Source organism: Aplidium turbinatum, chromosome 1 (genome assembly GCF_918807975.1).
Source record: "Aplidium turbinatum chromosome 1, kaAplTurb1.1, whole genome shotgun sequence".
Classification (NCBI taxonomy): Eukaryota; Metazoa; Chordata; class Ascidiacea; order Aplousobranchia; family Polyclinidae; genus Aplidium; species Aplidium turbinatum.
Genome location: NC_137472.1, coordinates 42,769,490 through 42,781,978, shown reverse-complemented (window position 1 = coordinate 42,781,978; position 12,489 = coordinate 42,769,490). Strand labels below are relative to the sequence as shown.

Here is a 12,489-nt window from a genome sequence, read left to right as displayed (position 1 = left end):
TTACGAACCTTTAACAAAACTCTATGAAGGCGCCAAGCGTCGCAATCCCACTGTTGCATGGGGTTGTACTCGTCGCATATCTCGAGCACGATCAACGATTCACGCATCGCTCGCTCGGCAGTGATGCACAAGCCGGTCCGTACATGCTTCAGGTTGTTGGTGCCGTGCCATAACCACCTGGAAGACACATCGCAGTGACACATACTTGAATGTGCATAACGGTTATATATATACTTTTGTGCGTCAGTTGTATTTTACTATTGAGAATCGCAAACAAGAATAAAGAAATGTGATCTTACCACAAACATAGACTCAAACGGATATAAAGAACCTAAGATGGCTGCAATCTGTGCACTGCCTTGTTTGTGAGCCTGCAGGAAATGTTGATCTTTAAAGGTCACACTGTACTTAGAGGTGTCACCTGAAGGCTTACCTAACAGGCAAGAAAATGGAAGACACAACCGTTGTGTGCTCTGAAATGATGTCAAGCTATTGGTGCACAGTCTCAACTTTCGCTGCAATTTTGCAAGTGTGGACGTGTAGTAGTGCAAAAGAAAACACTGAACAATTTCAGCAGATCTCGTCAACACTGCGAACAACATACCTCGTTCTACCATAAATCTGACCTTGCACTGTAAAGCTAATACAACGGAAAAAGGCGCTCACAATGCATTGTTTCCTTCTGCCACGCAGCCATCTGGTGAAGTAGTGAACGTGAGTATCCAATTGCTGCCAACATTGACAGTGTTCAGTGAAACAATTAAACATTTCGACTGATTCTCGATTTTCTGAAATATGCTGAACCTTTCTGGCTCACGCTTGCAGAATGGCTCAGGTGTCCACAGACCTTGCTGAGTACACGTCACCTCGTTGTACGACGACGGAGCATAACCTGTGCGACAGCAATTGATCATCCACTGTTCTGACCATCTAAACTGACCGGTCTAAACTGAACAGAAGCACATCAGACTGACCTTACTCAATAAAATCTGTTTACTGGAATAAAATAAATTGCGTTGCAATAAGCGAATAGAATATTTTAGCACGTTCAACAAATGCGAAAATAAAAACGATATTTGACACTTAAACATAAGAAGCCAAAACTAACCGTCGTCACATATGAATCTACATCTGGTGCCTGGGTAGTGATCAAAGCCGACTGTCGCGTCGAAAGGAAGTCCGGCGCATGACATGTTTCCATTGTAAATCTGCAATGCAACAAAACTTTTTTATATTAATGAAGCTTAGATTGACAAGCGGTCACACTGGTCATCGGAACTAAGTGTGCGTGATTTGTTATAGTAATGAGTTCATCATAAGTGAAGCTACATATTACTTCCGCGATTTTGGGCACGTTAATCCGTCTAAAATGCAGCGATTATTGGCCATGTTACCCTAATTCCGAGGCAACTGCGCTGGCAAAGTGGCGGTGCACTACTCCACTGTCCGCTTTCTGTGCAACGCACTGAAGCCGGTCCCCTCAAAAGCAAGCCACGTTCGCACTCAACATTGCACACATCACCTGCCAATTTGTAGCTGAAAAGGAAAAGAAATTTTTTGATTTAATAATCAAATTAAATGCGATGCTTTATGAATTCAGTAGGTTACCTGTCTTAAAAACCCAAAAATAACCCGTTCCTCTGGCGTCGAAAAGTTAGAATAATATCATTGTAGTTAACACAACATGCTGCTGAACTTACCTATACAGTACACCTTACCTAAGCCTACTAGATGTCCAATAAACCTTCTTATTTCATGCAAACACCAGTCAAAATCTTTACAAACATGACTGCCTCACCAGTAGCCTACACCAGGGCATGCCCATTACAATCATCGCTCATCATAATTTGGCCACATCAGTTATAATATAACGTCATAATTCTTTTCACAATAGCTTTTCGGCACAACTATACACAATCGCAAGTCAGCGTTGACCAAAGGTTTTGTATTTAAAGTGAAACCATTCTAAAGTTATACTGATCCTACAGAAGCCAGAAGGTGTGAGGCCGTGTCAAATCCTTTTTTGCTTAGAAAGGATGTTTTATTCGGTCTCGAGCACGTTTTGTTGCTTCTCTCTTTTTTGACCTCTCGTAGTCGTGCAGGTCAAAAAACATATTAAAGTGCATTATTAAAAAAGTTTGCTTTATACCTTATTTACTTTTACTGTACTTATCTTACTTTACTTATTATTACTTTGTACAAGCTTGCTTTTCAAAATGCTGTTGACTCACTGGACAGCGCAGCTGGCAGGATAAACGCGTGTGTTTCTGGGTACGGCTAAAGGTGGACACCTGGCTACACAGAATGTTTGCTCACGGGAAGACCACGTTCCCAAATCTGATGCTGAAGGTGCGGTGCCCAAGCATCTCCAAACACCCGGACCCAAACGTTCCATGGAGAGTGGGCATTCAACAACGCACTCAGTGCCTGAACGCAACAAACAAAGCAAGTCAGCAAACGTACACTACAATCAATGCAAAACAGTCGTCAGACCACTCGCGATGCGACACTCAGCAAGTACATTTCAGCTACTGCCAAGTCAGCAAATGAGATTTACTTGCTCAGTTCGGACTTGCTTGATCATCGCTTGCTAAACTGAATATGCTGACTTGTGACATGACAAGTTTTGGCTTGCTCAGTTTCACCATTTATCAACTTCAGTCACTTGCTGAAATGTTGCTAGCTCAGTTGTCACCTGCTCAGCTGCCATATGCTAAGTTCACAACTGCTGACTTATAGGAGTCTTACGCAAAACAGCTCATACAACAATTCTTCAATGAACTATTATGCACTTTTTAAAACGAGAAATGAAAACTACTTTGGTTGAGTAGCGTTTTTCGTACAGTAGTTTGCATCAGATTATCATGATCTCTATTTGCAACATATAGGCTCAGCTAACACTCTTTTCTAATGCAAAGGTTTCGTTTTACGACGTTCTTTTTTTAAATGAAGTTCAGCAACGAAACTTTGTTAACCGCTTATATTTAAAATTATAAGAACAACAAATCTACAAATAATCCAAGCTGGTACGAGAGTTTTGCATCATTTATCGCAACGAACCTGGTTGAACGGCGCCCCCTGAACAGTGCTCGGGAAACACAGTAGAAAGTGGCGGTTGTACAAGAGAGGGGCATAATCGTGAGCAACTGCCCAGCTTATCGTTGTTCTCCGTCACCCACTTCCCACCACTCGAACACGTCAGCTTGTCCTTTCCGCCATGCACTTGGGTCGAACCTTGGCACTTGAGGAAGCAGTCGGTGGTTGCACGTTGCGGGATGGCACTGCACGAACTTGGCCAATAGTAGCCGCCACCTGTGTCACGTGATTAATGATATAATCCACTAATTTTGGAAGAGGCCAGATATAAAATTGGATGACACATTTTGCGGAAAACCGAGACGAAACAACGCTCTACGCAATTCACTAGAAGTTCTATTGGTCACTATTCCTTATTAACTTTAAGAGTTCTAACCACCATACGTGTTTAGAGTTCACAGTCCAGACTAGAGACTACAACACAAAAATATACTTTACTTTCACAAATCAAATGAAGTATTATAACCAAGAAAAGATATAAAATAAACAAATACTGATAAACTCAATTGATACCGTTAAGAACTTTCATCGCATGCACGCAAACACTATTTTTTTTAATAAGATACGACTAATTTAAGAAAAAAAGTTGTTTTGATAAATAATGATTACTTTCTGGAACTTGCAATGGGGAACAGTAGTTATCACAAAAAAATAACTCTCCATCCCACAATCCGGTGTCGAGACATGTCCGTGCCATTGTTTGCACTAGCAAGCCATTCATCAGGTAATTCAATCCTTGGCCGCATGTCATTGTGCAAGTGGTGCCAACTGGAACTTCATCGTTCATACACACAGACGGCTCCATCTGCGAGCAAAAAGTTTCTCAAAAGATTTTTCCACCGCTTAGCCTACTCTTTGAAAACCCCTAGGACAGACAACTTACTGTTGTGTTTGCCGAGGAAGGAAGACCTGGACAAGATGCCTCGCAACCGACAGGGTGATTCCATTTTCCATTCACGCACTCCATCGTTGCATTGCGTGCGACATATCCTGGCAAGCAGGTCAGCAAGCAAGGCAGCGTGCCGGCGTATGGCTTGCCAAGTTCTGCGCTGCATTGTTGGATCGAAAATGTGGAAGACTGATCTAGAGCCTTGCATCTGTAGAAAGCAACACGATTGAAACAAACGTTGGAAAAGTGGACGTTCCGGATAAAAAAAAACTCTTCTCGTCAAGACGGATCGTGACTGCAAAGAAATAACATCGGCAAAATTTTGTCGTATCCAACCCTACTCCCGGTGGTTGAAGATTTAGACTAAGTGGACGGAAGGCAAGGAAGCCATCTTCGTGTCCACCTTCAGGCATGCCGTAAGTGTCTTGCCAAAGACAAGGCCACATTGTGACGACAATTCATCGAAAGACAATTTATCGAACGACAGTTTATCGAAAGACAGTTTATCGAACGACGAATCTACCGAAACAAATTTTATCTAAAATTTTAATGCACATATGCAATGGAATACTCAAGGGTTAGGGTTAGGTTTTCGATTAACTGTCGTTCGATTAATTGTCGTAGTACCAGGCCACATGCTCTTGATTGGTGTCGAACCAGCGCTCTTCCGAATACCTTACCAGGTCTCTCACTACTCCGCTATGCAGCAAGACAAGAGCGAAATTTAATCAAACATTAAGAAAAAAATGCACTTTTGAAGAAATGCAGTAACTCACGGAGCGGCACAGGAGGGATTCTCGGAGTCAAATTCACCAGTCGATAAGCAAGAGGTGGCCTGAAAGTTGCCTATCTCTGCCTCGTTAGAACAGGCATACTGGCACACATCTCCATAAACAGCGGAACCATTGCGCACGCAGGAAGTGCTTACAATGGAGCTGAGAATCATATTGTTTCCAAGAGCTTTACTAGCGCAGGGAGACATGCAAGACACAGGTTCGTAGCTTGACCATCTGCAAGACAAAAAGTATTGAAACTTGAAATATGAAGTAAACACATTATTTGTTGTGCGTGCAAATGAAAGTATAGTCTTGTGCAATGACGAGTTTCGGGAACTGGGAAACCGTGTCCGAAAAGTAGCGCAAACCGCTACTAATACAGCGAACTCGCAGTATCAGACTAAAACAGGTCGTTTGTATTTACATTGGCGAAGTAAATAACGGTCATGCGGCTAAAAGCGAAATTTAATCTATTGCAAAGTATAGCCTAGTCTATTACGGCATACAGAAGACTATGAGTCAAAAATCTGTCAGAGTAAAAACGTCTACTCTTTCTTAGTAGTCAAAAAAGCCGTGCACGGACATTTTGCCGAAAGGACATTTTGCCGAAAGACATTTTGCCGATGGACATTTTGCCGAAAGGACATTTTGCCGAAAGACATTTTGCCGATGGACAAATTGCCGAAAGGACTAAGGTTGTGAACGATAGACGAAAAACACCGTGGAGAATATCAATACATATAACACAAAAAGAGGTTTCGGCAAAATGTCCATTCAGCAAAATGTCTTTCGGCAAAATGTCCGGGTACCAAAAAAGCAAAAAGTAAGATATCAAATTCTTTGTTAGTCAACACGCTATGAAACTTGTTCTCACCTGGAATCCTTGTTGCAGTAAACACTGGGGTATCCGACTATGACATCGTCGTCATCACCACAGGTGAATATGCAGGTTGTTCCTTTGGGAACTCTGATAAAACGTTTTCATGACCAACTAACATTTTGTGAAGCTAATATACAGTATGTTGATCACTTTAGCTTTAAATACTGGCACTGGCGCGACTATCTATTATTTTAATAGTATTGATTTGGTAAGAATTGTTTTTGCTATGGAAATAGCATACAGTTGAATCTCAACGTTTATTTAGCATATTGCGTTTAATTTTTACAAAAGTAAAAAAAACCATTGCCTTTGATGGAAATTTAGTTTGAAACAACAAAACTCAGAGAAAAAAAATTAAGATAACAAAGAGCTTGGTTTTCTTCAAGCTGGTATGAAGATTGAAGACCTATAAAAATTGTTAAGGTTCCTTACTTATTTTCAGGACAAGATATTTTTGCACCGTCTAACAAAAGGCCAACAGGATATTTTTTGCAACCATCACTAGGGACGCATCTGATGTCTTCCGTTATGTTCCACGCCCCGTCAGTGCATTCCACAGTGATCGTCGTGCCACCACTTAAAAGTGTGAACCCACTGTCGCAGGTAATAACACACCTGGTACCCGCTGTCTGCAAGGTACAAGAATAAAATGTTAGGCCGTGGCATAGTTGATCAACAAAATAACAGTCGATTAAACAAAGCATTTCTCCTGCTCCAAATGATTTCTCGAGGATGCAAATTGCAAAGCATACTTGTCAGTCACAAAAATATTTCAAGATACACATTCACATTGGATTTCTATTGCTGCTTTCCTCTGAGTTCTGCCATCACAAGACAAAGATAAAGCGAAGGTTCGCCTGACACAAGAGTCCCCACATGCTGGTAGCAGTGTTGCCAACCTGACGCTGTAGTAGCAGAACATTAGTGGCCAGGCACAAGAAAAGATGGTGAATAAAATGCCAGTCATCTCAGTTGTAAGTTTTCATAACTGTTTGCGCTGAGGCTGTAGAGATAGATTTTCATGCAAATACGTAGCACATTCACACAGCGAGAGCTCAACCACCATTTTTACATGTCATTTCTTGGATTATACAGCCATGCGTTCATAACTTGTGTTGTAGGATAACAAAGTTTAGTATATTTCATTTTCCACTATGATTTGAAACACAATTCTAATGGAAGATATCGCTACCTTTCTCCCTGTTGTGCAACTTGTCACGACGGTCGACTCAGTTGGAGCCACAAGACCGGTGCACGACCTATCAGAGTAACCATGCAGACTTCTCTCAGAAAGAGAAGTCAAATCGATCAACCTAAAGCAGCAAAACAACCACATTCAGTTTGGTGAATTGAGAAGTTTCCAAATCATTTCGTTGAAAGAGCTTCATGTCATGCATGAGGAGTATTTGCTTTCATTTGAAAACTGACACAAAACTAAGGCGTCTTTTTAATGTCATGTTTCATTGAATGCTATTTCGCAACAACTGAAAAAAGCAGAAGAATGGGCAAAATAAAACACTAGTAGTTCATAAACAGGTACTGAAGCTGACAAAACTTTGCCCACAAACAGTTTTCAAAGTCATTGATAAAGAAGAGATAATAACGACTTGTAAAAATAACAAAGCGCTGCGATAGCAATCAAGACACCACCAGCCCCTTTATTACGTCGTGGAGGGGTCCCAACGAAAATGTAAAATCGCGCTGAGTGTGCGATTGCAATAACACGGGGCGATTCTGATTTGTATTGAAAGACTTACCTCCAGCTTGCTGTTGGTGAAAATAGTGATTCTGCTTTTGTGAGTGTAACTGCGGTTAGAGTTCCCCCAGCAGTCAAGAATCCATTCGTCGCTTTATGAACAATTTGGTATTGTTTACCAGCGATGAATTCATTATTCGGTATAGTGGTTGTGCCACTGGAACAATCACCCATCTGAAAGCAAGTTGAATTACGTGGTGAGCAACTGAGCAAGAGAACGTAGAAAGGTTTGAAACTCATCACGTACAACGCGTACAACGCAACACGTACAACATCACGCACAATAACAACATCTATTTATAGCACCACATCCACAAAAAAAACTACGTCTTTTGGCATTGTACCAATAAACATAAATCTAAGTAGCATGAATTAGTCGAACTCGAACACACCAAAAAATAGAAGTTATTTAGGCAGGTCTTACTCAGATAAATATTCTGCTTTCTCGCTATTAATGACAAACAAATCAACACTCTGCACCAGTAAAGTAGTGAAAACTGTACTATGTTCAGATCAGCAGTGGGTATCTTGCTAGCAAATGGAAGATATGAAAATCCTTGTAGCTTTTATAACAACATGTATATGATTTTAAACTGTCAGAAAAAATTACAAATACAAAAAATCAGTTCTTACAGATAAAAATTAGCGGTTAATTTACCGTTATTTACAGTATACAAATGAAAAATGTAGATTGTTACCTGAACCACGCTGGGAGGGGGAGATACAGCTGTAAGACATTGACCGGTATGAGAGTTCTTCAACTGCGACGGAGATTCAACGGACCACCTGTTCTGCTTGTTAGCAGCCGTACATGCAGAAGTTTTTATCGCAATGTTTCTTCCAGCCACAGTGTCAGTAGCCAGACAGAGCGGAGGATCGTGATAGACGGTTTTGATCATATACTCTTTAGGGATAGCTGCGGCGAACAATTCTGGTGTTTAGCCGTAGCAAAATATTTTCGAGAGAACCAAACTTATTTCTGAACATATTACAGATTTTCTTACTTAAAACATAACTTACGAGGAAACAAAGCGACAGCATTGATAAAAAGTGACCACAGCAACTAACTGTTAAAAAAAAGAATACAAAGCGTTCACCAATCGCAAGAGATGATGATAGCTTTATGCAGACTCATATGATCAAATATTTGTTTGACTTGTCATAGACCCGCGTTTTGCATCAGTGATTTAAGTTATTCCATTTATAGTCTTAGCACTCTACTGTGTGGCCAAATGGTGAGAATTTGAAAAAAGACTCCTCAGAGTCGCTGTCTACAGTTTCTCAAACCAGCTTGTCAAACGGCTGTACCAAGCCCATCATAAACTCGCGATCTTTTAGTAGGTCATTTTACCGACGCAGGTACGCTATTTCTCTTGGGCCGTTTACACTGTCTAAATTCAACCACTCCTATCCTTGTGCCTTAAACCATCGTAACCTGTTCCGGACAACAATTTCGAATGAGCATTCCTCATCGTATCCAGCTTCAGGACATCAGCCGACCATCACAAAATCTGTGCCAATCCTTTTCCAAGATCAACAAGTACGTAGTGATGTTCTCTTTGTATGTGGTACTTCTCAAAGAAAATAGAGCTTCTAGTGTAATACTTCTTATTTCCTAACACCAGGGAAGTTTAGTCACTGTTGTATTGTCTATATTGTCTATGCAATTGGATGCCGATGCAAAGAAATACCGTTGTTTTAAATGCTGTTCTCAATCCTTAAAGCTTAAATAGCTCGATGTAATTTATAGAGTTTCAATCAACATAACTACAATCAACCACAGGCCGTATGAAGTTCTTTTTTTTTAATTTAAACAATTTTGCACTTACAGACACAAGTCGGAACATTTCCATCCCACTGGCCGTCAGTATCGCACCGAATCATTTGTTTACTGCTCAAGCTGAACCCCAGGTTGCACGAAAAGTGGCACATCGTACCGGAAATAGGATTCGTTGCACAAGCACTTAATGGTGTTAAGTCTCCATTGGCAGGCTTTGCAAGATTGGCACAAATTTCTGTCAAAAGATTTCGTCTCAAGGTAAAAGACAAACAAACTTTAAAAACAACAAGTTAAGTACTAGAAGGCACGCAAGTAACTTTTCCTTTCCACCTAGACATAAATTGTTATGGAGAAACTATAACATTGATAAAAAATTACATTCACTTACTTTCGCATCTTCCGGGCCTGCTACTCCATTTCCCTGTGCTGTCAGAACACGCGAGCACAGCTGTGCCAGTTAACACGGAGCCAGCATCGCATTTCAGCTCGCATTGTCCAAATGACGTTGTGTTGCAACTGCTGGGATCCCACAGGCCGTTCTGCGGCGTAGGTAGTCCGCTACAGCTTCCTGTCATGTACCACAGTTAGCACTCCTGTTAGGTCAGTGGCTAAGCGCCCGACTTTGTACACGAAGAAACCTCACGATCAAGTGGCTCTGGTTTGGCTCTCGGGGTGTGCGCTTGAGCAACGCATTTCAGGGCTGTTCTTCACTAAGCGACACCTAGTGGATGGAATAATTTACAGACACCAACACTTTAATAACAAGACGAAACTTCGCTCTGTCCGTCTCGGTAACCGGTCCAGCGTCAGTAGTTGAAAACCTCTACAAGTATGCGAAACTAGGTAGAAATTACCTAGCAGAGGCTTTGTCAGTCTAAGGATAAAGATTTAAACCAACCATCCACAGCACAATGCTGTTAAAACAAGCACCAGAGTATTTTTTAAAACAAACCAATTGTGATTTTTCAGCAAAAACATGCAGTCTGGCTGAAATTCCATTCGATGACTTGAAAGCAATTAACTGATTTTGTCAAAAGCAATCGCTCTCCATACTTGAACCAAAAACGATTTCAACGTTGAAAACTGAAGATTTATTACAGCGAAATGCATTGTCAATAAAACTGAGGCTGGTGAATTGATACTGTGTGATTAATAATGTACCTATCTATACTGAAGTGAAACAATCAACCGCTTTAAGCTGGCAACCTGGGTTAGGTTCTCAGAACCAGAAGAGTAATGTAAGATCTGCTCAATGTACTTACTTTTGCATGAGGTATCATTGGCTGTCCAATTTCCAAGTGTTGTATCACAAGTTACTGTTTCAACTGATGGCAAATAACCAGCATCACAAACCACTGTACAAGTTGTACCATTTTGAGGCGTTTCTTCCAAGCAATCCCCTACAAACAAAATGTATATTAAAACTAATTGGTTTTTTATAGTGTATACCACAGGTTTTGGTAGCTGGGGTCTGGGAGCGTATCATTGGCGAAACATGAAATTATATTTTAAAATGAGTTAAAACGGTGAGGTGTAAACTGTTTGCAACAAGTTACGTTAACTTAAGACCTTGTGGTGGGGATGGTAGAAATATAAGTTGACTCAATCAAAGAGACATTTATGAACAAACAGCACACAACGATGTTTAGAATATGCTTAATGTTCCCATCGGATAATACAAGGCGTGTGTGTGTATGTGTGAATTAGATACAAAGCAACGTGTTGAAAAGAATACAAAAGTTACAACATTAAGTTTAAAGCACAGTGCATGAGACTAACCAGACACTGAAACAAAGCTGCCATGGCTAAGAGGTGATAAGGTAGGGCAAACAGCAACACAGTTCGGCTGAGCATCTTGCCAATCTGCAGCAGAGCAATACCTGAAATTATTTTTCATGTGAAAATTTGGCACACAATAGGTTAGAAATCCTCAACCCTTTTCCTCATACTTCCTTGATCTACAATCTTATCGGGCTTTTACGTTGTCGCGGAATAAAATAAAACGTAAAGTACATTTAGTCTAGAGATCGAAATCAAAATTACATCAGCCTCCAGTCAATACTATAGGCTCGCACATTGGCAAGATCTGTAAATATAATTATGTCGCTGTGAACACAATCAACAAAACTATTGCTTATGCAATATGCATAATGGCAGTCGACGTGTGGAAAGAACGAAGCGGTAGAAAGTGCCACTTGGGCCCTGGATCTCATCAGAGTCACAATAGACTTCATTCTGAACACGTTTTTGTCGGCTGTTATTCGTGCAGAAAATTGCCTTATCTCCAATTTCCAGCAAACTGCCGTCTATGAAGGCAACTAAATTAAACGCTGTAGCCACAGAGAACATAACATGCGTGGCAATATTCTTGCAAGGTAAAGTTTTAATAAAGTTGTAGGGGAACGTCCGGAGAGAAAACGTTTTGCGCCACAGATATCTGAATAATTTTACTTCAACATGTTTTTGACCAAATGGCTCAATCGATTAAGGTACCACTACCATGCCCATCATCTCTTCCAATTTGAGGTGAGACAGTTTATTGCTGGAAGGTCAAAACATCACGTTTCTTCGGAGAAGATATTTTATGAGAAAAATATCAGTAAGTCTCAAGATGGATACAGAACAATGGACAGAAATCGGATAAACAAAAACATATGAATATGAACAAACAAAACATCATTTCTTTCTTCTGAGAAGACATTTTCTGAGAAAAATATCGACAAATTTCAAGATGGATGCAGAACTATAAACAAACCTCACACTGGAACTGTCAAGTTTATAGCCATCGTCACAGCTGAAAGTGCATTTCATTCCTTCGTACGGGCTGGTCTCACATTCTGCAGGTTCCACAGCTTGGTTTGCGTAGGGGAAGATCTTGGAACATTCCTCTATGCATCAACATGCAACTTGTTGTTGTTTTGTTTTTTAAGTTAGTGCTCTGAGTTAGTCTTTGATTTCAAATTAAATTAACTGTTGATTTGATTTCAAATTAACTTCCACAAGTGCTTAGTTTGAACGTCATGGTGAGGTGGGTAAAAGAAGCAACAACTGACTAACGAGGGATCACAAATGGAAAATCGACACGCTTCACCATACGCTTACCGCAATTCACCATCATTCAGCCTAATTAGTTTTTGTAGCAAACGACTTTTTTAAGTAGCAAAATGTTCTGCAAATTACCATCTATAAGACGTTACGACAACGTAAAGAGAAAGTAAACTTCGAATTTAAAGAAAGTATAAACGTCGTTATAATACAGCTTTTAAATGTTTGCAATTTGTAGTCAATTTGCCGGATTTGTCACTTTTGTAA

The 12,489-nt window shown here is 40.4% G+C and overlaps 1 protein-coding gene across 1 annotated transcript in view; it reads right to left on the bottom strand.

Moving 5' to 3' along the window:
* The window catches only part of LOC145766026 (uncharacterized), a 48,111-nt gene that overhangs the window by 25,882 nt on the left and 9,740 nt on the right, over positions 1 to 12,489 (bottom strand). The window contains exons 11-29 of the mRNA XM_082577680.1: positions 11,933 to 12,065; positions 10,957 to 11,057; positions 10,440 to 10,577; positions 9,566 to 9,745; positions 9,227 to 9,412; positions 8,096 to 8,313; positions 7,399 to 7,571; positions 6,834 to 6,954; positions 6,074 to 6,270; positions 5,636 to 5,728; positions 4,762 to 4,995; positions 3,980 to 4,193; positions 3,706 to 3,901; positions 3,061 to 3,312; positions 2,232 to 2,427; positions 1,395 to 1,536; positions 1,109 to 1,208; positions 667 to 892; positions 9 to 177 (exon numbers count right to left, since the gene is read on the bottom strand). Of these exons, the coding sequence (XP_082433806.1) occupies positions 9 to 177; positions 667 to 892; positions 1,109 to 1,208; positions 1,395 to 1,536; positions 2,232 to 2,427; positions 3,061 to 3,312; positions 3,706 to 3,901; positions 3,980 to 4,193; positions 4,762 to 4,995; positions 5,636 to 5,728; positions 6,074 to 6,270; positions 6,834 to 6,954; positions 7,399 to 7,571; positions 8,096 to 8,313; positions 9,227 to 9,412; positions 9,566 to 9,745; positions 10,440 to 10,577; positions 10,957 to 11,057; positions 11,933 to 12,065 (3,269 nt within the window). The remainder of the gene's footprint in view (positions 1 to 8; positions 178 to 666; positions 893 to 1,108; positions 1,209 to 1,394; positions 1,537 to 2,231; positions 2,428 to 3,060; positions 3,313 to 3,705; positions 3,902 to 3,979; positions 4,194 to 4,761; positions 4,996 to 5,635; positions 5,729 to 6,073; positions 6,271 to 6,833; positions 6,955 to 7,398; positions 7,572 to 8,095; positions 8,314 to 9,226; positions 9,413 to 9,565; positions 9,746 to 10,439; positions 10,578 to 10,956; positions 11,058 to 11,932; positions 12,066 to 12,489) is intronic.